The sequence below is a fragment of the Euprymna scolopes genome, chromosome 10 (genome assembly GCF_053919585.1).
Source record: "Euprymna scolopes isolate OS-2025 chromosome 10, ASM5391958v1, whole genome shotgun sequence".
Lineage (NCBI taxonomy): Eukaryota > Metazoa > Mollusca > Cephalopoda > Sepiida > Sepiolidae > Euprymna > Euprymna scolopes.
Genome location: NC_136491.1, coordinates 25,620,115 through 25,643,600, shown reverse-complemented (window position 1 = coordinate 25,643,600; position 23,486 = coordinate 25,620,115). Strand labels below are relative to the sequence as shown.

General features: G+C 34.4%; 1 protein-coding gene across 2 annotated transcripts in view; it reads right to left on the bottom strand.

Annotated features, from left to right (window-relative positions):
- LOC145285867 (uncharacterized) overlaps positions 1–23,486 on the bottom strand; it is a 510,918-nt gene that overhangs the window by 34,111 nt on the left and 453,321 nt on the right. For both annotated transcript variants that reach the window (XM_080134312.1, XM_080134311.1), the window contains 5 exons: positions 20,243–20,329; positions 17,037–17,222; positions 14,971–15,060; positions 10,791–10,950; positions 3,466–3,635 (listed from right to left, as the gene is read on the bottom strand). In XM_080134312.1, the coding sequence (XP_079990438.1) occupies positions 3,466–3,635; positions 10,791–10,950; positions 14,971–15,060; positions 17,037–17,222; positions 20,243–20,329 (693 nt within the window). The remainder of the gene's footprint in view (positions 1–3,465; positions 3,636–10,790; positions 10,951–14,970; positions 15,061–17,036; positions 17,223–20,242; positions 20,330–23,486) is intronic.

Below are 23,486 nucleotides of genomic sequence, written 5' to 3'. Positions count from 1 at the left end.
ACTATAAAATAAGTGAGTAGATGTCAAGAGTGTGAGTTCCATATAGAAACGTTGATTTAATTTGAATAAAATACGCATCAAGTGCACTTGAAAGCCAAATCACAACGCAATAGTAAGAAAATAAACTGTTGTGATTTGGTTTTCAAGCGCGTTTGATGCGTATTTTATTTTATTCAAATTAAATCAACGTTTCTATATGACGTTATTCTCGCGTTGCCTACGCACAGAAGGGGGAAGAATTGCTCTTTTCTGGGTTGGAATCTATCCATACAACAATTATCGTTGGCTAGTTTTTCACTTTACTTTTTTTTTAAGCTCCCTTAAATCAAGTGCCTTGTCTGGAACAATTTCCATACAACAAACAAACAAAAAAAAAAACAAAAAAAAAAAACACAATCACTGATGGCACCAAGTCTGCACTTCTCGTTCTTTCTTCTCCTTGCCACTGGCAAAATGTACAAACAGCCTAAATACAAATGAATCTTTTTTCCAAATTGATTGTCTTTGCATGTGTTTTCTTGGGCCTAACTTCTAACTTCAATTTAAAAGCAAGCGTGTCCGATTGTCCATGTTCATGGATTTGTAGGTACGATAGTATTAACTTATACAGATTATATTAGGACTTGATTTGGTTGTTTTGTTTTACGACATATCAACCCTTTTCGGGTTATTTAATGCCGAATCCAGTTAATTTGGAAACAGTTTTTATGCTTCAAATTCTTTACATCTTCAAACACACATTTGTAAAGTTTGGTTTGATTTGGTTATTTTATGGCATATCAACTCGTGCCGAATCCAGTTATTAGGTGGGTGCAAAAATAATGTCGCTTTTTGACATGAAGTTGAACGTCAGAAAACATTATTTTTGCACCAACCTAATATTTTGGAAATAGTATTCATGTTGCATCCAGTTATTTTGTAGAAGGTTTTCATTCTCCAAACTCTTTGAATCTTCAATTGCTAGTTTATAGTGTTTGGTTTTGTTGTTTTGTAGTGGATTTTATCGTTTTTTGTTCCTTGACCTGCATAACATGAATGAGTTTTGCAATAGGAAAGGGAAAAGGGTTACAGTATTAATGTCTGGCACATTTTAAGTTAGGAAACCAGTCAGGAAGTGGAGGAGATGGAAAGAGAAAGGGCACATGAGAAGAAAGAAAAGAGGGGAAAAGGTGGGTTGTTGGTATTGCTGGTAATTTGTGGGTGCATGAGTGTCGTTTGGTTGGTTGTTTTGTTTTACGGCATATCAACACTTTTTAGGTTATTTAATGCCGAGTCCAGTTATTTTGGAAATAGTGTTCATGTTGCCTCCAGTTATTTTATGTTTTCAATTCCTAGTTAGTAGCGTTTGGTTTAGTTGTTTTATAGCGGATTTTATCGTTTTTGTTCCCTGCCCTGCAGAACATGAAAGAGTTTTGCAATGGGAGTGGGAAAAGGGTTACAATATTAATGTTTGATACAGTTAGGAAACCAGTCAGGAAAGTGGGGGAGATAGAAAGAGAAAAGGGAAATGTCTCCGTTCAGTCTCAAAAGACAAAGGATACCCGCTGTAGTGTAATTGTGAGGCAAGAGTTGCGCAATCCTCAACCACACCTCTCCTGAATCGGCACTGTTTGAGTCCAGTGGCAAGGAGAAGCCCAGGGCGACTGGAAACAATGCCGAGATAAGCAGAGAGCACACACAGCACCTGGAAGTCCCAAATGGTCACCCATTTAGTAATGACCAGGTTCAACGTTGCTTAACTTCGGTGATCCAGCAAGAAACCGGTGTGTCAACGTGATTATGCCGTATATGAAGAGAAATAGGAAGAAGGAAAAAGGTGAGTTTGTTTTTGGTTTTGCAGAACATAATTCAATTTTGCAAAAAGAATTAGAAAACCAAAAAGGAGAAATGTTAGGTGCATTTCGTTTCAGGAAGCCAATATCTTCAGACAGCCTGATCTGGTAGCAGCAGTTGGGACTTGGAATCTCTCTAGAGTTATTATGACATGTGTGTATGTTCATGGACCATTTTTGGCTGTTTCACTCTTGAAAAAGACCGCACAAGATGGGCGAAACGTCGAACATGTATGCTTTCCTCCTCGATATGTTAAAATCATATCGGATTTTTATTCTTTCACTCTACACCTAACGGGTTCATGGTTTGTATTTATGATGGCTGCTTCCACTAAGAGACTTTGTAAAAACAACGTGTTTATTTTTCTTTGTAATCAAAAATAACTTAATTATCGGCGCTTTTTTGTTATTAGAGCAAAAATCGAAAGTCGAAAAAATTAATTTTCATTAAAAACCAATGTTATCTATGTACTTTTTATGTCAATTTCAACTAAACGCAATTTTATCCACCGTATATTTCGGCGTATAAGACGACCCTTAAAGTGAAAAAAATAATTAAAAAAAAAACAACAACTATTTCATGAGATACCGGATGTTGCAATCTCTAGCCTAGGCTAAACAAACATGGTTTCGTGATTTAGCAATCGTCTTATACAACCAATATATGATAAAGTTATTAGAATTTGCTCCAATTTTGTATCTCGTCTTATCTGACGGTCACCTTATACGTCGAAATATACGGTACTTAATTGTCATGTTGAATGCATTATTACATAAAACATACTTTCATGATTTCACGATTCATTGATACCCACCATTAATTGTAACAAAACAGACTGAAGTTACTTCCCGTGACTGTATGATGTTTATTTAAGTATAATGTGCAATTTCCTTCGAAAACTATTTTTATTTTTAATTAATTTTCTACTTTATCATTTTTCGTAATTTTTGGAAATGTTGCTAATTTCGACATGACAATTTGGCTAAAATAGAATCTTATAGTGGATAAATGAACCTTTCCGACCCTTTTTGATCAATTTACTTTTGAAGGTTACGATTCTTAGTTTCCTTAATTTTCTGGGGCAACAAGTTCTTGTTCAGAAATCCCCCTATATTAAAAAATAAAAAAATAAAGGGAAATCTGTATGACGTACACACCCGTGACGGGAGGAAAATGTTTAAAAAAAAAAAAAAAGTAAATTGATCAAGTACTTTTACTTTTAAATAAGAAAATCATTTTTAAGCGAATAATTAGAATTCGTAGGCATTACAACTTAATTCATACTTACTATCATAGGTTCGAATTACTTTCCTTGTTCTTTTCTTTTTTTTAAATTTGGAGACATTTTCAAAATGGCGCCACAAGACAGTCGCTCCTCAGTTACTTAAAACAATTGATCTTATTTAAAAATAAAACTACTTGATCAATTTAGTTGATTTTTGGAATGTGATATTTTCAATCCGTCATGGGTGCGTACATCAGATTTTTCTTTACTTTTGTTTTTAATATAGGGAGAATTCTGGAAAAGCACCAGAATACGTTTAACTTAATATTTTGTAAAGATCCAAATTGACATATTTCATAAATAAAATGAATACAGTCTTACAAAAAGAAGTATGGAAGGAGATATACCTGACGAAGGGAAGTACCGATGCAGTCGACGCCGGTGTCGCCACCACCAATGACCACCACTTTTTTGCCCTTGGCGTTGATTAGGACTTCGTCTGTTGTATTGGATTCCTGATTTTTCTGCCAGGTGGAAAGGAAAGTCATCGCAAAATAGATGCCTTCAAGTTCTCGACCTACATTTTTAACATAAAATATAAAAATGAATAAAGATTTCAAGAAATACAAATCTTGTTCTTTTGTTGTTTAGCTTTATTGCTCATCTTAATAATAAAACTTTTTTTCATTTGGTTAAATCTTTTTTCTTCGGGTCGAGATCAAAGTTCTGCAGATGCTGCGCTAAAGATAATTTGTACCGGTCAATGGAGGGGAAACCCTCTATACTGGGACAATTATTATTTTTGGTAACCAGAGTGCCCCCTTTTTGCCTACTTTTAGGGGAGCTGGTTTTTACCCCACATTAAAAACGGCCTTGTGCCTAATTTGCTTTGGTGGGGAAGCAAATAAATATATTAAATCTTTTTTTTTTTTTTTTTTTTTTTTTAAAAGGTTAAAACAAATTCATGTGGTTTTTGGTAATTTCTATTTTTCGCACTTGTACAGTTTAATGAACACATTAAAAAGATGAAAATATCGAAAAAAGGTTATATTGTATGTGTTCGTTTTGGACTAAAGATCTCTGAAAAAAAATTTCATTTAATTTGATCGAGTAGTTTTTTTTTTTTTTTTTTTTTTACAGCGGAAAAGACATTTTTATGAGAGCGCATTGAAGTCAGCCATTGTGGAAATTTTTAACACGCCACGGGGAGATAATTCCATGTAAAGCGCCGACATTCCCTCCCCATCTTTATTACTAGCTTTTCTTCCTAAAAATCGAACCTTTTGCTCGGTATAATAAATTTTTTCGCTGTATAAAAAAAAAAAAAAAAAGACAAAAAAAACTACTTGATGAAATTGAATGAAATTTTTTTTCAGAGAACTTCGTTCCATAACGGATGCGTACAATATAATCTTTTTTCGATATTTTCATTTTTTAATATCTTGACTTAACTGTACAAGTACCCTATTTTTTAGTCAACTTTGGATGACCACATTTTATTTATTTTTCAAAATTTTATTTCTAACTGGGTCAGAATTCATCCATCTAACATCGTTTACTAGTTTCTGACCTGTAGCTACACATTCTTGAGAATGTTTCGGTCAGCCAGTTACTAGTAACTAGAGAACTCTTCAGGCGATATTGCTTATACACAGTCCGTAATGAAAATTATTCAGGGATTTAGCGATCAAAAAGATATATACCAGAAGATCACATGTAATTAAGAATAAAAAATAAAATGGTCTTTAATATATGTAAAGACGACGGAAAATGGGTGGGATTAAGGTTTGTATTGAAACAGAAAAAACAAAAAAAAGGAGAAAAAAGGAAAGGAAAAGATAAAAAGGAAAAAGAGGGGGAAAGAGTGCCAGTAAAAATAACATCAATTAATATATATATATATATATATATATATATATAATTATGAAGCTCAAATGACGAGTAATGTAACCCACTTTCCGGTTTACGACATCTGGTTGCACATGCGGGCATAAACATTAACCCATAAGTTCCATAAAAACGTAAACAAATAAACACAAATCGCTTCTTTTGCAGATTTTGACCTGCGCACTGAAATATTAATGTTATTATTTCGAAATTATCATTTAACATGGGAAGAGTGGGGTTGTTTTGCAACTATTCTTTATTACAACTATACTGTCGCTATTTTCTTACAACTAAGCAACTTTAACCTGTTGACATACATAAGAACAATTGTAGTAAAGCTAAGACTACTACTACTACTACTCTCTATCCGTCCCTTTTCCTTCCTTCCTTTTTTCTTTTTTGTTTACATTTCTAGATACAAAATAGTTGTGTGAGGACGGTGAATTAGGAACATTGTTTAATTTTCGATTTTTGAGCGATTATTCGGAAAATAGGTAACTTTACACAAATAGGGAGGATTTTTTTTTCATGTTTGAGTGATCGGTCCGTGATTTTTCATTTTAATATACTTTCGTAGAAATTTTTCTGTTATGTAACCCCCCCCCCAAAAAAAAACCCTATTTTCTTTACGTCACAAGTGTCACGCTCATACATGAATTCCATAACTAATATAACATACTGACCCAACGGGTCACAGGTAGTCTAGTATATATATATAATTCCGCTTCACTGGGAACATACTCATTTTATGCTCATTTAAAAACGGTTCAGTTTTATTTAGTATATAAGCGTACGATTGTTTCTGCCATTACTGATATGTATATATCAATGTATAGTTCTCTGCATGTTTTTTTATATTATTATTATTCGTGTTGTGAAGTACGTAGCTACGGCTACAACTAAATACGAAACGGCGTGCAAAGCACGCAGAGCTCTGTACAAAACACGTATCGGTAATAAAGCTTCTGGCGCTTAACTTGAAAACGACTGCCTTTGTTCTCTGTTACGTTTCGCCTCATTACATGGTGTCAGAAGTGGGATTTCATTTTTTTCTTCTTTCCGGAACAACGTAAACACTGTGGATAATTATAATCGTTCAGCAAAACGTACATATTTTAACTCGGACTTTGTGGTTACATATCCTGACACGGAATTTATCAACCACGTGGATTCGGTCATTTTTATACATTCGTCGGCAACAACATGGCATATGCAATTCCACCACCAGTGAAAATGGAAATGGACGGCGATTTACGAGAGAACTGGGCCCTCTTCAAATTAACCTGGGAAAATTATGCAGCTGCAACGGAAATTGGAAAAAAAGCAGCAAAAATACAGGTAGGAACTCTGCTTTCTGTCATCGGTAAAGAATGTTTACAGATATACAAAAATCTGCCAATATCGGAAGAGGAACAAGCGAGTACAAAAAATATTTTGGAAAGGCTCACAGACTACTTTGAGCCTAAACAAAACATCATATACCAACGGTATATGTTTAATTCCTGCACACAGGAACAGGACGAAAAATTTGACAGTTACTTAAACAAATTAAGAAACCTAGTTAAAACCTGCAAGTACGGTGCACTTGAGGATGAATTACTACGTGACCGAATTGTGATAGGTACCAGCAATAATAATGTACGAGCCAGACTCCTTAGTGAATCTGGACTTAACTTAGACCGGACAATAGACATTTGCCGAAGCACTGAACAGGCTGAACAACAGCTCGGCAAACTTAATAAATCAGTAGAGAACGTCCACTTCACGAAAGCAGACAAAAAAAAAGACACGCGAATTTATAAAGGACTGCAAATTCTGTGGACAGAGCCACGACAAATGGAAATGTCAGGCCTATGGACTAACGTGTGCGATCTGCCTAAAGCGCAATCACATTGCCAGGGTATGCCAATCACAGACACAGCCTACCCCACCACAACGGCCAAACAAACCCATGACGCAACGAACTGCAAAAGTGCGCTATGTTGAAACAGAAGTGCCCAGCAGTGATGAAAGCATTTATGTTCTGGGATCTCTGTCAGACCGCAAACAGTACCACGCAGACATTTGTCTATCCATCCCAGGAGACAGTGCAAGGACCATGTGTAGATTTCAAATTGACACAGGAGCAAGCTGCAGCACCTTGGCCCTTGCCGACTATAAACATCTAAAAAAAACACCACTGCAGCCTTCTCACACAAGGTTAAGGCTGTACGACAATTCCATACTGCAACCCTTGGGCTCAGTAATACTTCATTGTGAGATAAATGGCATAAGAAAAAAAGTCAACTTTCAAGTGGTGGACAGCAACTCACCTTCACTACTTTCCGGACAGGCTAGCTCATCTCTGAGGCTGATAGCTTTTAATACTGAATGGCGCAATGCTATCACACCTGGCATGCATAGTTCACCGGCACAAAGGTTCTTTTCAAGGCGCACTCGCTCCATGCTACCTTGCAAACCCACAGACTACATACCACAAGTGCAAACAAATACACAGCAAGCACTCATCAATAAAAGACGGGTAGCAAAAAAATACTATGATAGACACAGTAAACCTCTGCCGGACCTCACCATTGGACAGTCTGTTAGGGTGAAATGTCACCCGCAGATCCCTCACAGCGATTGGAAACCTGGCATCATCGCTAGCAAAGAAGCACCACGCAGCTACGGAGTCCAAGTAAATGGGAAAATCTACAGAAGAAACCAAATACACATTCGCCAACCAACCACCCGCTCAACCAACACACCCATCATACCTAATCATGTTCCCATACAGCAAACAGCAGAAGATAACGCTGACCAGACGAAACCAGCACTTCAACAACTGTCAACACATGACAAACAACCTCGCAAGTCTAGTCGTGTTGTCAAACTCCCTACCCGACTAAGAGACTATACACTAGACAACACACACACACAAAACACCAACGACACACAACACACTTAAAAGTAATAAACAAAAACACACATAAGCCCAGACTGCAATGAGTAATAAAAAAAACCCAATAAAACATTATTGAATAAGGGGGATGTTGTGAAGTACGTAGCTACGGCTACAACTAAATACGAAACGGCGTGCAAAGCACGCAGAGCTCTATACAAAACACGTATCGGTAATAAAGCTTCTGGCGCTTAACTTGAAAAACGACTGCCTTTGTTCTCTGTTACGTTTCGCCTCATTGCAATTTGCATCAATAGGGCATACATCAGAATATATATCTCGGACAATAGATGTTTGTTCAATCAGTTTTATTCATAATAAAAATATTTAGTCATTGCAATCATTAGTTTAATGACTAACATATATTTAGCTTATACGTAAAACATTAAACTAAAAAAAAACATAAACGGGATCTATGCTTAATATTCGAGATTAAGCATGACAATAAATGTTATAAATCATAATTTAACTTCCTATATATATGTTGGTTGGTTGGTTGTTTTTGCTTTACGGCATATCAACCCTTTTCAGGTTATTTAATGCCGAATCCAAAGATTTGGAAGAAAATCTTTTAATAGAATATATTTGTTGTTTTCAAGTCGGTTTCTATTTAACCCATAGTTGGGACCCTGACAGGTACTACCACTCCAGGTCAGAGTGGACCTGAGAGCAATGGCAATTAAAGGGTGGCTCCACACTCCCCAAAGCCTGCAAGATGGGGCCTCACCACTGGATATAGTTTAAGACCCATATTTGTTTTTGTTTTGAGATGCGTTTTTAATGAATTCATTTATTTATACGAAAGTGCATTTTTACCTTAATGAGAGTCTGGAATAATTTTCCCTTTTACTAATTTGGTACCCCCTAAATTATTAACGGCATACATATTGTTTAAAATATAATTATCCACTCATCAGAGTGGCTGAATCTAGTGAGATTCGAAATCGGGCCCCGATGGAAAGAAGCCTAAACTTTTACCATCGGGCTATAACAATGTTACTATATCCTAAAGTCCTTATCAATCATTTATTTTCAAAAATAACAAACGTCGATGCATTTTAACAGATTTGTTTTGTTCACAGGGAACAATCAATATTTGGATGTCAACAAAAAGAATTCTTCAATGTTGAAATACAAATATTGATTGTTCCTCTGTGAACGAAACAGATCTGTAAAAAATGTACCCAAGTTTGTTATTTTCAAAAAAAATGATTGGCAAGATGAATAAAATCTTTAACTTTAGAATGTAGCAAAACTGTTGATCATTTGGCTAGGCTCTGTTGTTATATTTAACAAACGTTGAGCTTCTAATTTTAAAAGGTCCTGGATATGACCTTAAACTATATCCAGTGGTGAGGCCCCAGCTTGCGGGCTTTGGGGAGTGTGGAGCCACCCTTTAATTGCCATTGCTGTTAGGGTCCCAACTATGGGTTGAATAGAAACTGATTTGAAAACAACAAATATATTCTATTAAAAGATTTTTCTTCAAAATCTTTGGATTCGGCATTAAATAACCCGAAAAGGGTTGATATGCCGTAAAACAAAAACAACCAACCAACCAACCAATCTAATTTTAAAAAGGATTAGTATAAATAAAGAGTGGAATTTTATCACAAAAGCGTATTTTTCACAAAGAGTATATATAAGATTATACATATCTATATGTTAAGTGACTTCATGCCTTGTCTGGAGCGATTTCCATTAAAAAAAAAATAGCACCTATTAATAGTATATATAAAAAAAAGAAATTCCACTCAGAAATTAAGGCTAATGTAAGAAATTTTATGAAATTACAAATGCTATATAATAGCCGGAAGCAGTTATCTATCTATCTATCTATCTATCTATCTATCTATCTATCTATATCTAGCAGAGTAAACCACAGAGAACTTGAATCGCGACATGTTTTGACAAGTGTCAAACTTTATTGACCTGTCAATTGCAACGGAAGTATGAAGCAGGGACTGGACGTGACGTGTCAGGTGCTCCGGTTTGAGTAAGCGGAGTTAAACTTATGCGAGTTGGATCCGATATGCCGAACAAGCAAGATGTGTTAAGAGGGTCTCCCCATGAGGGAGGTGGCAGTCTCAAAAAAAGAACCCCCAAGTCAAAGATCGTCGGTGACTTCATTTCTGCTGACGTAATGCCTGGGAGTGAATATATCATATAATAAAAACGCACATCGTCTTGGGTCCTTTGTTTATGTATGTAATTTTTTTTTTTTTTAATCTATTCATTTATTGTGAATCATAATTGTATTTATTTCTAGTGGAGATTAATTTTGCTATTTTAAATTTGATTTGTGCGTGTGTATGTTAGTGTGCGCATGTACATATAAGTATGTGCATGTGTATTATTCTGAGTGATAAATGAAAAATTAGGTTATAATTTTATAACTTTTTCTTTTCTTCTTTACTTATCAAATTTAAAAACATTTTTTTTTTTTTTACATGGAGGTCACCACTTATCAAGGCTCAGAAGCCACTCGGGGATTAGGGTTATTGCGTGCACAGTAATCAATGAGATAGTATCGTCATAATCGTTAGTATTGGAAATTTGATAAAGTGTCTTATTTAAGGGGGCGGTTCATCAGGAATTTGTTTATGTTGGACTTGAAGACATCCAAGTTGAAAAATATTGAAAAATCGATTTCTTCCTTCAAATATAACTAAATTAGTTTTTGTATCTGAAAATTTTTAAATAAAGACATTATCATCATATGCGTACCCGTCAAATTTTCTAGCTTATATATATATATATATATATATATATATTAAAAAACACACATGACTTCAATTTTTCTTATCCTGTTACAAAAATGTATGAAGTATTTTTCTAACAGGATAAGAAAAATTGAAATCCTGTGTGTCTGTTGTTTTTTTAAGTCAGAAGAAAATATTTTACCGGGAATTGGTAGATCACGTGGCCATGTGGCACCAAGTGCCAAGACCATGGCATCACAGTTTTCGTGTAAGTCGAGAGCAGGAATGTCCTTTCCAATGTTGCAATTGGGAATAAATTCTATTCCTTCAGCAGACATTAATTCAATTCTTCGTTGCACAACCTTGAAAAAAAAAAAAAAAAAGAAACATTTAAATTGATTAAAGATTTCTTTTGACTGAATAATTAAGATTCATTTCTTTGTGATGTTTGACTAAAAGTTACATTTATAAATTACCGGGGTAAGAATCTAATATTAATTTTAAAAGATATTCACATACACAGCATCATTTTATTATAGCAGTTCAACCCAGCTTTGCTCGGGCCCTATGTACTGTTCATAACTTTATGTGCATATATATATATATATATATATATATATATATATATATATATATATTAAAAAGTTTGACTCCTGTCCAGGTCACCTACATCTAAAATTTCAAGTGTTCAGACCAAAATTGGTGGAGGAGTTTTGTAGAGTCTGCAAAGGTCAACTCTTTCAACTTTGACCTCTTGGCAGACAAATTTTCGCCCAAAAAGCTTGCTGCATGTCTGAATATCTTTTATGTAACATTTCAAATGTTTAGACCCAAAATTGGCCGAATAATTGCTAGATACCGCAATGGTCAAATCTTTGGCAGCCAAATTTTCGGCCAAAAACCGATTAAAAAGCTTGCTCTATGTCAAATTTCAAATGTTTACACAAAAAATTGGCTGAGTAATTTGGTAGAGACCGCAGAGGTCAATTGTTTTTTTTACTTTGACCCCAATTTTGACTCCTTAACATTTATTGTTTTGGGCTCAAATCAAATTAAAAAGTTTGATTGATGTCCAAGTAACCTACATCTAAAATTTCAAGTGTTTAGACCCAAAATTGGCGGAGGGGTTGGGTAGAGTTTTCAAAGGTCAAATCTATGAACTTTAGCCCCTTGACAGCCAAATTTCTGGCCGAAAACCGATTAAAAAGATTTTCCTAACTCTCAATACCCCTTTTCTTAAATCTCGAGTTTGTAGACTGAAAATTGACAGAGTAGTTTGGTAGGGAAATGTACACGCACGCACAGAAACAATTTCACTTTTATAGATATATAGATTTTATTTCTTTTGTTTCAATTTACTTCAGTCGAAGTTCTCAGAAAGCAAGTAGCCCCCTTCCTGGGGCTAACACTTTGATCTCTATATGAGATACAGTAGAACCCCAGGATATGGTGACCCTAGCATACGTTTTTTTAAGGTTACGATGTGGAATACAATGTTTTTCCGGCATTTACCCCGCCTTACAGTTTTATTGATGATGTTATTTGACTATGTACATGTGATGTGTATTATATAATGTACTGTATTTTGTTACTAATTTTTAATCCCGTATCCCGGGGTTCTACTGTACATAGATATTTGGATATTCCAGTAAGGTACCTCTTTACCTATTAAGCACTGAGTAAGTAAAGAATTGACCATTTAAATATGTGATAGGATACCTTTCTTGCGGTTTCTGGGTCTTGCTGGATTACAGGACAAGAATTCATATAGTCTGGTAGAGTATCTAATTTCGTGCTATATGAGGTAATATTACTTGGAAAAGGTGCACCATTCCTTGTAAAAGCCGGTGTTGGCTAGCCATACTGAGGAAATCTTATTTGGGCCACGAATACTATGTGATTTTGAATATTTAATCAAGATTTACTTGTAAGGAAAAGTATCCTCCTATCAGGTTGTCCTCGCAAACCTCCCTACAGAGAAACTTTAAAAACGAGAGGATGGTGTCTAGTAGGCATTCAAGTTCTCTCTTTAGTATTTACATCAACAGGGCATGATCAATATTTTGGCCAAGTTTGATGATTGCTGGCCTTTTTTAATATTCTAGCAATTCAGCCTGACTTTGCTCAGGACGTATGCGCCGTTCATAACTTGCCCTATGTGTGAATACACTTTATGTAAGATTTCAAATGTTTAGACCAAAATTTGCCTGAGTAATTTCGTAGAAACTGCAGAGTTCAATTTTTTTTTTTTAACTTTGACCCCATCTTTGACCCCTTAACATTTATTATTTTGGTCTTAATTCAAATTAAAGTTAGATCCATGTCCAAGTAACCTACATTTCAAATTTCAAGTGTTTAGACCCAAAATTGGCGGAGGAGTTTAGTAGAGTTCTCAAAGGTCAAATCGTTGAACTTTGGCCCTTTGACAGTCAAATTTCTGGCCGAAAACTGATTAAAAAGATTTTCCCAAATCTCAATACTCCTTATGTCAAATCTTGAGACCGAAAATTGACAGAGTTATTTGGTAGGGAAATGTACACACAGACAGGCATTTTCCCTTTTATAGATATACTAGCATTTCAGCTTTTGCTCGGGCCTTATGTACTGTTCATAACTTTATGTGCATATGTATATATATATATTAAAAGTTTGACTCATGTCAATGTAACCATCATCTTAAATTTCAAGTGTTTAGACTCCAAATTTCGAGTGTTTAGACTCCAAAGCGTAATTTTTGCCGAAACACTGATTAAAAAGCTTTCTACATGTCTGAATACACTTTATGTAAAATTTCAAATGTTCAGACCTAAAATTGGTTGAATAGTTTGCTTTGGAACTTTGTCCCCTTGGAAATAAAATTATCCGAAAAAAAAAAAAAAAAAAAAAAAAAACGATTAAAAAGCTTGCCCCATGTCTGAAAACACTTTATGTAAGATTTCAAATGTTTAGACCAAAAATTAGTTGAGTAATTTGGTAGAGACCGCAGAGGTCAAATTTTTAAAAACTTTGACTCCAATTATGACCACTTAACATTTATTGTTTTGGTCTCAAATTATAAAGTTAGATCAATGTCCAATTAACCTATATCTAAAATTTCAGGTGTTTAGACCCAAAATTGGTGGAGGAGTTTGGTAGAGTTCTCAAAGGTCAAATCGTTGAACTTTGACTTCTTAACGGCCACATTTCTGGCCAAAAACTGACTAAAAAGATTTTCCCAAATCTCAATACTCCTTATGTCAAATTTCGAGTCTCTAGACCGAAAATTGACATAGTTATTTGGTAGGGAAATGTACACAGACACACACGCAGACATTTTCATTTTTTTAGATAGATGTTAATAAATTATTAACAATGTATTTCTATTATAAAAGTTCTCAGCAATTGCATTTGTAAAAATGCCACATTTAATTTATTTACATATAAAACTTTAGTGTCTTTATTTGTAATAATTGTTCATTTGATTTCCGGATTCTAGGTTTGATTGTTTTTTTTTTTATTTTTTTATTTTTTTATTTTACGGCATATCAACCCTTTTCGGGTCATTTAATGCCGAATCCAGTTATTTGAAGAATAGTATTTATGTTCCATTCAGTTTGTTTTGTAGAAGGCGTTTATTCTTCAAGCTCTATGTATCTTCAATCGCTAGTTTGTAGTGTTTGGTTGTTTTATAGTGGATTTTATTGTTTTATCCCCTTTTCTCCGGAACATGAGTTTAGCAATGGGAGAGGGAAATGGGTTACAGTATTAATGTTTGGTACATTTTAAGTTAGGAAATCAGTCAGGAAGTGGGGGAGATAGAAAGAGAAAGGGGGGATGGGAAGAAAGATTGGTTGGTTGTTTTGCAACATATAAACCCTTTTCGGGTTATTTAATGCAGTTATTTTGAAGAAAGATTTTTTAATAGAATATATACTTTTTTCCAAGTCGGTTTCTATTTAACCCATAGTTGGGACCCTAACAGTTCACTCTGGGTCAGAGTAGACCTGGGAGCAATGGGAATTAAAGGATGGCTCCACACTCCCCAAAGCCTGCAAGCTGGAACCTCACCATTGGATATAGTTTAAAGTCATATCAAGGATCGGGAAGAAGGAACAGGTGGAATGTTATGTTTGTTTTTGCAAAACATAAGTTTTGCGAAAGGAAGTAGAAAATCAAAAAACATAAATTTTAGGTGCATTTTGTCTTAGGAAGCTAATATCTTCAGACAGCCTGATCTGGTAGCACCAGTTTCGGATTCTATATTTATCAGTTAATCTTATGCTTAATCATTAATGTACTGAAATATATTTTTCGCCAATGGGAGAATATCACTTCAAATAATGATGCATCAGTTATTACCGAGTTTTTATAGAATTAAGTCTAAAAAAAATTTTAAAAAATACCTTTTTGCTTAATTTCATAGATGGAATTCCATATCTTAAAAGCCCACCAATTCTGTCATTCCTTTCATAAACTGTCACAGTATGGCCAGCCTGGAATAAAGGAAAATATATTAAATATATTTAACACCGAATCCGTTAATTTTTGTAAAGAACAGGTTTTATGCTACAAGTTGTTACATATTTTCATGTTTTGTAGAGAAAAAGTTGTTTTGGGCTTTGCAGAACATGATTGAGTTTTGGAAAGCGAAAAGAGGGGGGAATAATACCATTTGGTGCATTTAAGTCAGGAAGCCGATATCTTCAAACAGACTGATCTAGTAGCACTAGATATCTGAAAGAGGATGGAACAGATACTACACTTTCAATTCATTTGCTAAAAGAATAGTGATACAATTTTTTTAAATTGCCACAAGGCCCTCAAATGTATGTGGGGAAAATCCAGCTACCCAAAAGGGAGCACTCTGGATAGGAACAAAAATTTAAATTGCCTCAGTCTAGACGGATTTCTCCTTCGCTGGCCGAGGATGGAAAAGGCAAAGTGTAGCATTAGCCAAAAGGAGAGCATCAGGATCCAAAAATCAAATTCAGAAAAATCAGAAGTTGAAATTCTGTCAAAATTTTGAACATGACGAAACTTTTCAAGGTCAAAGACAATGTTATAGAAGATATGAGACTTTGGCTATCATCAGTGTAGCAAGTGATAATTAATACCGGTTGAAGAATTTCAAGTCAAAGGATTCATTGAATCTGTAGCCTGGTGTTCAACTTCTCAGCCAACAAGAGTCATCATAGGAAAAGAAAGAGAATTAAATTCTATATATATTGTCAAACAAACGGACGAATACAGAAAGCTGGTCAGATAGTGTTCAACAACATTTGTCGGAACATTATGGTAAAGTTGACAGTTGATTATAACTCTTGGAGAGGTCCAATCCTAGTTGAAGGCGGTTTATAATTATATATATTATTTTGTTCAAGGTGAAAAATATCCAATAAAGTAAAAAAAAACAAAAAAACAAAAAAAAAACATTGAATTTCACAAGGTTGTTGATGGTGCTTAATAAAAAGAGAAAGGTATTTTTATTACCATTAGTCGCGACAATAAATTTACTGTTTCAGCCTAAAAAAACTTCATGCAACAAAAACAGTCTCTGGTCTTAAAGGTCATGCCTCGACTAAGACCAGAGGCTGTTTTTGTTGCCTGATGAAATCTTTTTAGACTGAAACAGTAGATTTATTGTCGTGACTAATGGTAAGTTTGTCTAATGGTAAGTTTGTTTACCTAAATTGAATAAAATAAATAATATATAAACTTATACTTTCTCAAGGCAGCAGCTGCATCTCAGAGTATTTTCTTTGATCAACTATACAAGGTCAAATATATCATTGGCTGTAAAATGTATAGAAATACCCAGAAGAAATACTATCTTAGACCAAACTTCATCATACAACAAAAAAACAAAAATAAAACTACGACTACGGCTTACCAACGCGGATGGCTATCCATAGCCTGAAACAGCTCAACTTTTGACAATAAATCAATCAAATTGTCCATCAAAGTGCATCTTAATCGACCTTGTTTTTTCGATCCTAGCATTCTACCAGTCAATATCAGATGTTCTATGCCTCTTTGACTTCTTTAAATATATCCTAAGAAAGTCATTTGTCTTTCCATGAAAGTTTTCAGCAGCATTTCTTTAGTGCATCTAGATCTAGTCCATATTTCTTCGTTAGAAATGTAATCTTTCCAAACAACCCCTACCATTTATGTCAGAAACCAAATTTCGGCACTATTAATGTGTTTCTGCATTATGGGGCAGATAGTCCAACTTTCGCAACCATATAACAAGACGGACCAAACATATGCTTGGATCTAAATATCCCAACTTTAAATCTGCTCTAAATTAGACTATGATGAGTAAATTTTACAAAGTTTGCTGATGATTGATCAAGAGATTTGGACACTAAGCTATACACAAACAAATTAATGTGGGCAAAAAAAAAACCCCAAACAAAACAAAACAACCTCTGCTTTGGCAGTGCTAACAAAGTCATCAATGGCTTACCTTATTCAATTGGTGTGCTGCGGCCAGTCCAGATGGCCCACTACCAACAACCACAACTTTTTTACCGGTTCGATGTTTGGGAATAACGGGTTTCATCCAACCTTCCTGAAATCCATGATCGATAATAGCGCACTCAATATTTTTGATTGTCACAGGTGAAGCATTGATTCCAAGTACGCAGGCGCCCTGCAAAATGGAGCAAAAGAAACGGAAACTTTAAGAAAATCTTATGAAAATAATTTGTGTGCAACGTGGAATTAAAGGACAAAAAATGTGTCTTTTAATGGAAGGTACACGAGTAATCCATGCGATGGAAAAAATAAAACAGTATTCATCACGCCAATATAAAAAAGAGTGATGTAGTTTGCTAGAAGCATTGTGTGTAATATATATAATTTAGTACTGGTGCCCTTTATGAACTTTATTTTCATAAATGTCTGTTAGGGTTCGATCGGAAACTGATGTAAACCACCAGAATATGCTAAGCACTGATCAAGTTGATCGGCCAATCAGAAAGCGACAACAACCGCAATTAGCCAATAAAAAGCCAAGCCGACGACTTTTAATAAATTGGAAGAAAAAAAAAATAGTTTTTAAATTTTAATGAGCCAGAAGAATGGAGCACACACCAATGAATGCTGGACAAATTTTTTACAGATGCCGGAATAAGTCATAAATATTTAAGATCATTTACCTGTAGACATGACATGGTTACAAAAAAAAAAAAAATCTGAAGGGAGAATGTGGGGTGAGCTCTAAAAATACTGTTGCCAATTGGAGGAACTTACCCTAAACCCTACCTACCCCACCTCATAAAAAATCACATGAAAAAACAAAAAAAAAAAAAAAAAAAAAAATCACAAAAAGAGAAAAAAATCACACGGGAAAAGAAAAAAAAATCACACGGGAAAAGAAAAAAAAATCACACGAAAAAAGAAAAAAATCACACGAAAAAAGAAAAAAAATCACACGAAAAAAGAAAAAAAATCACATGGAAAAAGAAAAAAAAAAACATGGAAAAAGAAAAAAAAATCACACGCAAAAAGAAAAAAATCACACACAAAATTTTTTTTTGTTTTTTTTACTTATTTACACAAAATTTAAAATAACATGTTCATGAAGCTTAAGGTAGAAGGTTGTTATATTTTATTTTATTTTTTCCATTTTTTCCAAAAATTGTAATCAGTAAATGTTACTGCTATTTCCTATTGTTTTTAAGATTTGATTGGCGCTTGGCATATTCCAGCAGTTTACACCAGTTACCAGTCGAGCCTGAGCAGGCATTTACGAAAATCCAGTTCACAAGGTACAACAACACCGCTAATTTATAGGTGCTATAACAATGTAAAAATATGTCAGATTATAATAACTGCATAACAAGGAGATTTTTTTTTATTTTAATGTTTTATATACTTCAATCGAACTTATTTCCAGATTTCTCTAGCATGATGTCGGAAATTTACAATATTTTGGGAACTATGAAATTTTTATATTTCTTTACTTCAGGCTACTCTCTGCCTCATGCGCATACTTGTTACTGTTTTTAAAGACTGCATTTAAGCATGCACAAGCACACAGACAAACACATACACACACACACACATATATATATATATATATATATATATATATATACACACACATACATACATACACACTAGCAGGTTGACCCAACGTTGGTCAAGATTGAACAAATGTTTTATACTTTTAATACTTTTATGATCGAAATCGATGAAATAGACCATTCAAATCGATTGATTGACTGCTCTAGTCATGGATCCATCGTGGTGCACCAAGAGAAAGTTTCACCTGCCTCCCTGTAGTGACTTAGTTCACAATACATGTAGTCTATATTGTACTGTACTGGACCTACTGTTGATTTTATAAAATTATTTTTATATATGGTGGTTTGGCTTGAAGTTTAAAATGCAAAATTCAAGTATCATGGTTCAATTGTGCTCTAAACAGAAACAGGAATCCTCCCTAATATGGAGAAATGCCCAAAAGCACGTTAAGCAATCCTAAAATCATTTTTTTTTTGAAAAACAAAGAAAACGTATATAACATATGAAAGAACTTAAAAGAAAATGTTGACGATTATCTTATTATTAGAAAAGACTAGTAGACGTGATGCGCTTGAACCGAGATAGAGCAGAGAAAGTGGCTCAAACTTAACTTTATCTCTACCATAATAGGGTTCATCTTTGTTTAACGTATAGTTTGAAAATTGAGGAAATATCAAAATCAGAGACTACTAGTAAGGATTGAACTCACGACCTTGTAGAAATAAAACGATTGGTTATTGTATCGCAATAAACAAATCCACATCAATAGTAAAAAGGTGACCCCCCCCCCAAAAAAAAAAAACGAATTATCTTTATTTCATTGGTTAAAAAGAATTAACTGAGATTATTTGATGTCTGAAATCTGCTGACTCTGGACCAGTCAAGGATCTGTCCTTGGTAACCAGCTCGGCAGAAACTGGGCTATTTCAGTGGCCCTTTATCAGGCTGAGGTATTTTCCTGACGTTCTAGAAGGTACACCCTCCCAGGTCTTGTCTCTCGCTTTGTTACTTGCTTGATACGCCCTAACTGAGGAATGCCAATGAAGCTGTGCAGACTATTTTGAGATCATTCTTCCAGCCTGGTGCCACATTTTTCTGCAGTGGAAAAGTAAATAACCAGGTGAAGATTTGTTCTTGACAATCACTTTGACAGAAACTAGTCCATTTCGATGGCCTATTATCTGTTGGGCTGTGGTATTCATTTTGGTTTGTCTTAAGAGGTCCATCCTCTCAGGTTTTGCATAGAAATTAGTTCTGTATTGTCTGATGCATCCTAATAGAGTACGAACTGCTGACGGAACTGCTCATGCAATTTTTTTTAAGAGGCTAGCATGCATTACCTAACCTTTTAACCTTCTCGCCTTGTGTCACATCTTTCTACAGCAGGAAAAAGGTAAATATAAAAAAGTGAAAAAGTGAAGAAAAAAAAGAGAAATTAAAGAATACGACGACTCACTGTGAACTGCATTATTTGATTGATTGTGGCAACAAGTCGTTTATAATTTTCGTATTTATCCGGTTAAATTGACCTTTAAGATTTTTGTTGAGGTAAGAGAGTAAGCTGTAACCTGGTTGAGTTTAACAGTGTTTTTGTTTTTTTAAGTAACACACATTTTGTTTGTATGAGTGAAGAGTTCTTACCTCGCAAGGAGCTGGGCAGACTCGGCCAGTGAATTCTGGAAAGTTGTTAGTCTGCAATAAAGTTTCAAGGGCTTCTTTCCAGTCTCCCTGCAGAAAAAAGAAACAGATATTGCAATCATTTGGATTTAGTAAAACAAATTGCAAAACTGATATACAACTAATATTTGATTGAGAAAAATAAATAATTAAACTTTCTCTATTATCCCACACACTGATAGATCCAAATTAAACTGAAAATGTTCTAAAAAGTGAATATTTGATGTTTAACAAAAATGGTGTATAAATTCTAGAAATTGAGCACTTTCGGGTTGGTTGGTCTCTTGTTTTACGGCATATCGACCCATTTTAATACCGGATCCAGTAATATTGAAAAAAAAATTTTTTTAGTTCTTTATATCTTCATATATTTATTTATGATGTTTGGTTTGGTTGTTTTATTTTACGGTATATAAACCTCTGTTAGGTTATTTAATGCTGAATCCAGTAATTTTAGTAAAAGTTACTCTTTAAATCTGACAATTTTGGAAGAAAAAAAAACCGTTTTTGTGCTTCAAGTTCTTTCTATCTTCAATTATTTATTCATAGTGTTTGGTTTGGTTGTTTTGTAAAACAAAGATGTTTTTGTTTTTAACTTTGTAAAGTGAAAAGAAAAAAGAAACAATAACATTAGTGTTTGGTGCATTTTTATTCAGGAAGCCAGTATCTTCAGATAGCCTAATCTAATAGTATCAGATGCCCTAACAGGTGTGTGTGTGTGTGTGTGTATATATATATATATATATATATATATAATATACTTATTGTCTCTTTTATCGACATATAATATAAAGCTGAATGTCTGTGTGTGTGTGTCTGGTCACGAATAGGCTCCTATATGGTTGACTATTTTAAAAAAAAACTGATTACATATAATGATAGAAGATGTATCGAGACACAGGAATGGGTATGTTTGATCTGGCAGAACAGTAGTTCATTAAAATTGTGGGGTCTGTGTTCGCGCCTGGTCCACAAAGTATGGAAATAAAAAATTTTTAAATTAAAAGAAAAACGTTTACATGTGTTTTTGATATAGATGTACATAATAATACTTTGCTAAGTATGTTTTAACTTGAATAGGGATGGTATAATAAAATTGTGTGATCTGCGTTCGCACCTGGCCTCCATAGAATGGAAATAGGCACAAACTTTAATAAAAACTTTTCATATCTATCTGCGTAAGTATACTTTGATAATTATGTTTCAGTTTGAAGAAATATGGCATAATAAAATTATTGGGTGTTCGTTCGTGCCTGACCTCCAAAGAATGGAAATATGTCACAAAGTTTAACAAGGTTTTTTAATATAGATCCACAGAATATTGTGATAAGTGTTTCAGTGTAAACAGGTATGGTATAATAAATTATGGGGTTTATCTATTTTATTTTTACTTTCATCATATTTTGCTTTGGTTTTGATACCCCCAAATTTGAAGCTATCTCTTTACAACCCTTCCTTTTCATAACCTATCATACTTTTATAAATCAGAGTCCATTTTCTGTACGCTGCTTTTGAACCAGTCAATGACGGGTACTTTTGCTAGTATATATATATATATATATATATCTCCATCCTGAAGGATTGAAAAGTATGGTGATTACATCAGCCAGTTCCTGCCAGAAGTGAAGACTTATTTGGAAGTTGGAAAGGATCGAAAATAGAATTAATAGACAAAAAAACGTCTATTTTATTTAAGGAAATATGCCATAGGAAAAAAATGCTGCATAAATATACATACATATGTGTGTATATATACTAGCAGAATACATGCCCTTGCCCGAGATTGAATAAAATCAATAAATCTTCCACACGACCAAAGAGACAAGTCACTTTATTATCATTAAAAAAAAAAAAAAAAAAAAAAAAAAAAAAAAACTGACTTCTACAGAATACGGATCGTGCTGAAATAATAATTTTGCTTAAGAATTGATCCATCTTCTAAAGTGACTTCATTTTTCTGAAATTTTTGGTAGCGTTGGTGAGAAGAGAAATTAGTTCATATATGTTATACAATAGCTGTCAGAAGTACGTTAAACCGTTTCATATATGTATTTACATAATCCATTTGAGGGTAGATAAAATTATTTTAAATGTGTGTTGTGAATAACTCGTCCTAACGAAGTTAAATTATTTCATATACGGGCTGTAACTTACCTGTCCTAGGAAAGGTACAATTATTTCGTACATATGTTGTGTAATACCCGCCCTAGGGTAGGTAAAATATACTTTTGCTCGAGATAGCAAATGATATATAGACATCAAAAAATCCTCTATCCTAAGAATAACATGTTCGAAATCAACTTCATTTTTCTCATTGTTTTATACGGTACCGAACAACGCCGAGTGGCCCTGCTAGTGATCACTAAGAGGCAATTCCAAATGGGACCTCATCGCTGGATGTCTTTTAAGGTCATACCCATTTCGGATTCAATATGTATTTCATTACGTGCTTTGTTTATGGAAAAAACGAATCATATAGAAGTCATACTTTATACGAAACTGGCATGGTTACCTGGCGTTGCCCGGGGGCATGGGCAACTAAATAGAAGTGTCAAAGTGTGTGTAACCTTTCTTTGTCTACTCTTTCTTTCTTTTTTTCTCCCCCATTTATTTTCTTTCCTTTTCTTCCCTTTGTTTCTCTTTTTCTCCCCTCTTCCCTCTCTTTTTCTTTCTTTTTCTCCACCCTCTCCTTTTCTCTTTTCCCCCTCTCTTTTTCTCTCCTTTCTTTTTTTCTCCCCCTTTTTTCTTTCCTTTTCTCCCCTCTTCCCTCTCTTTTTCTTTCTTTTTCTCCACCCTCTCCTTTTCTCTTCCCCCTCTCTTTTTCTCCCCTTTCTTTTGTTTCTCCCCCTTATTTTCTTCCCTTTTCTCCCCTTTGTTTCTATTTTTCTCCCCTCTTCCCTCTCTTTTTCTTTCTTTTTCTCCACCCTCTCCTTTTCCCTCCCCCCTCTCTTTTTCTCGCCCCCATCTCTTCCCTATTCTCTCCAATTTAATTACAAATACAATTTCTCACCAAATGTCAGTGAAAAAAGTCACCTTAAATGCCGACCATCTTTGACAAAGTTTGTTTTTGTTGACCTCCCCCACACACACACAAAAATAATTACAAAAAAAAAAAAAAGAAGTTATGTTCATATTCTATCCAAGGCATTTTTTTTTTGTTTTAACAAAGGAGGCACTGCTTATCAAGGCCCAAAGGCCACACGAGGTT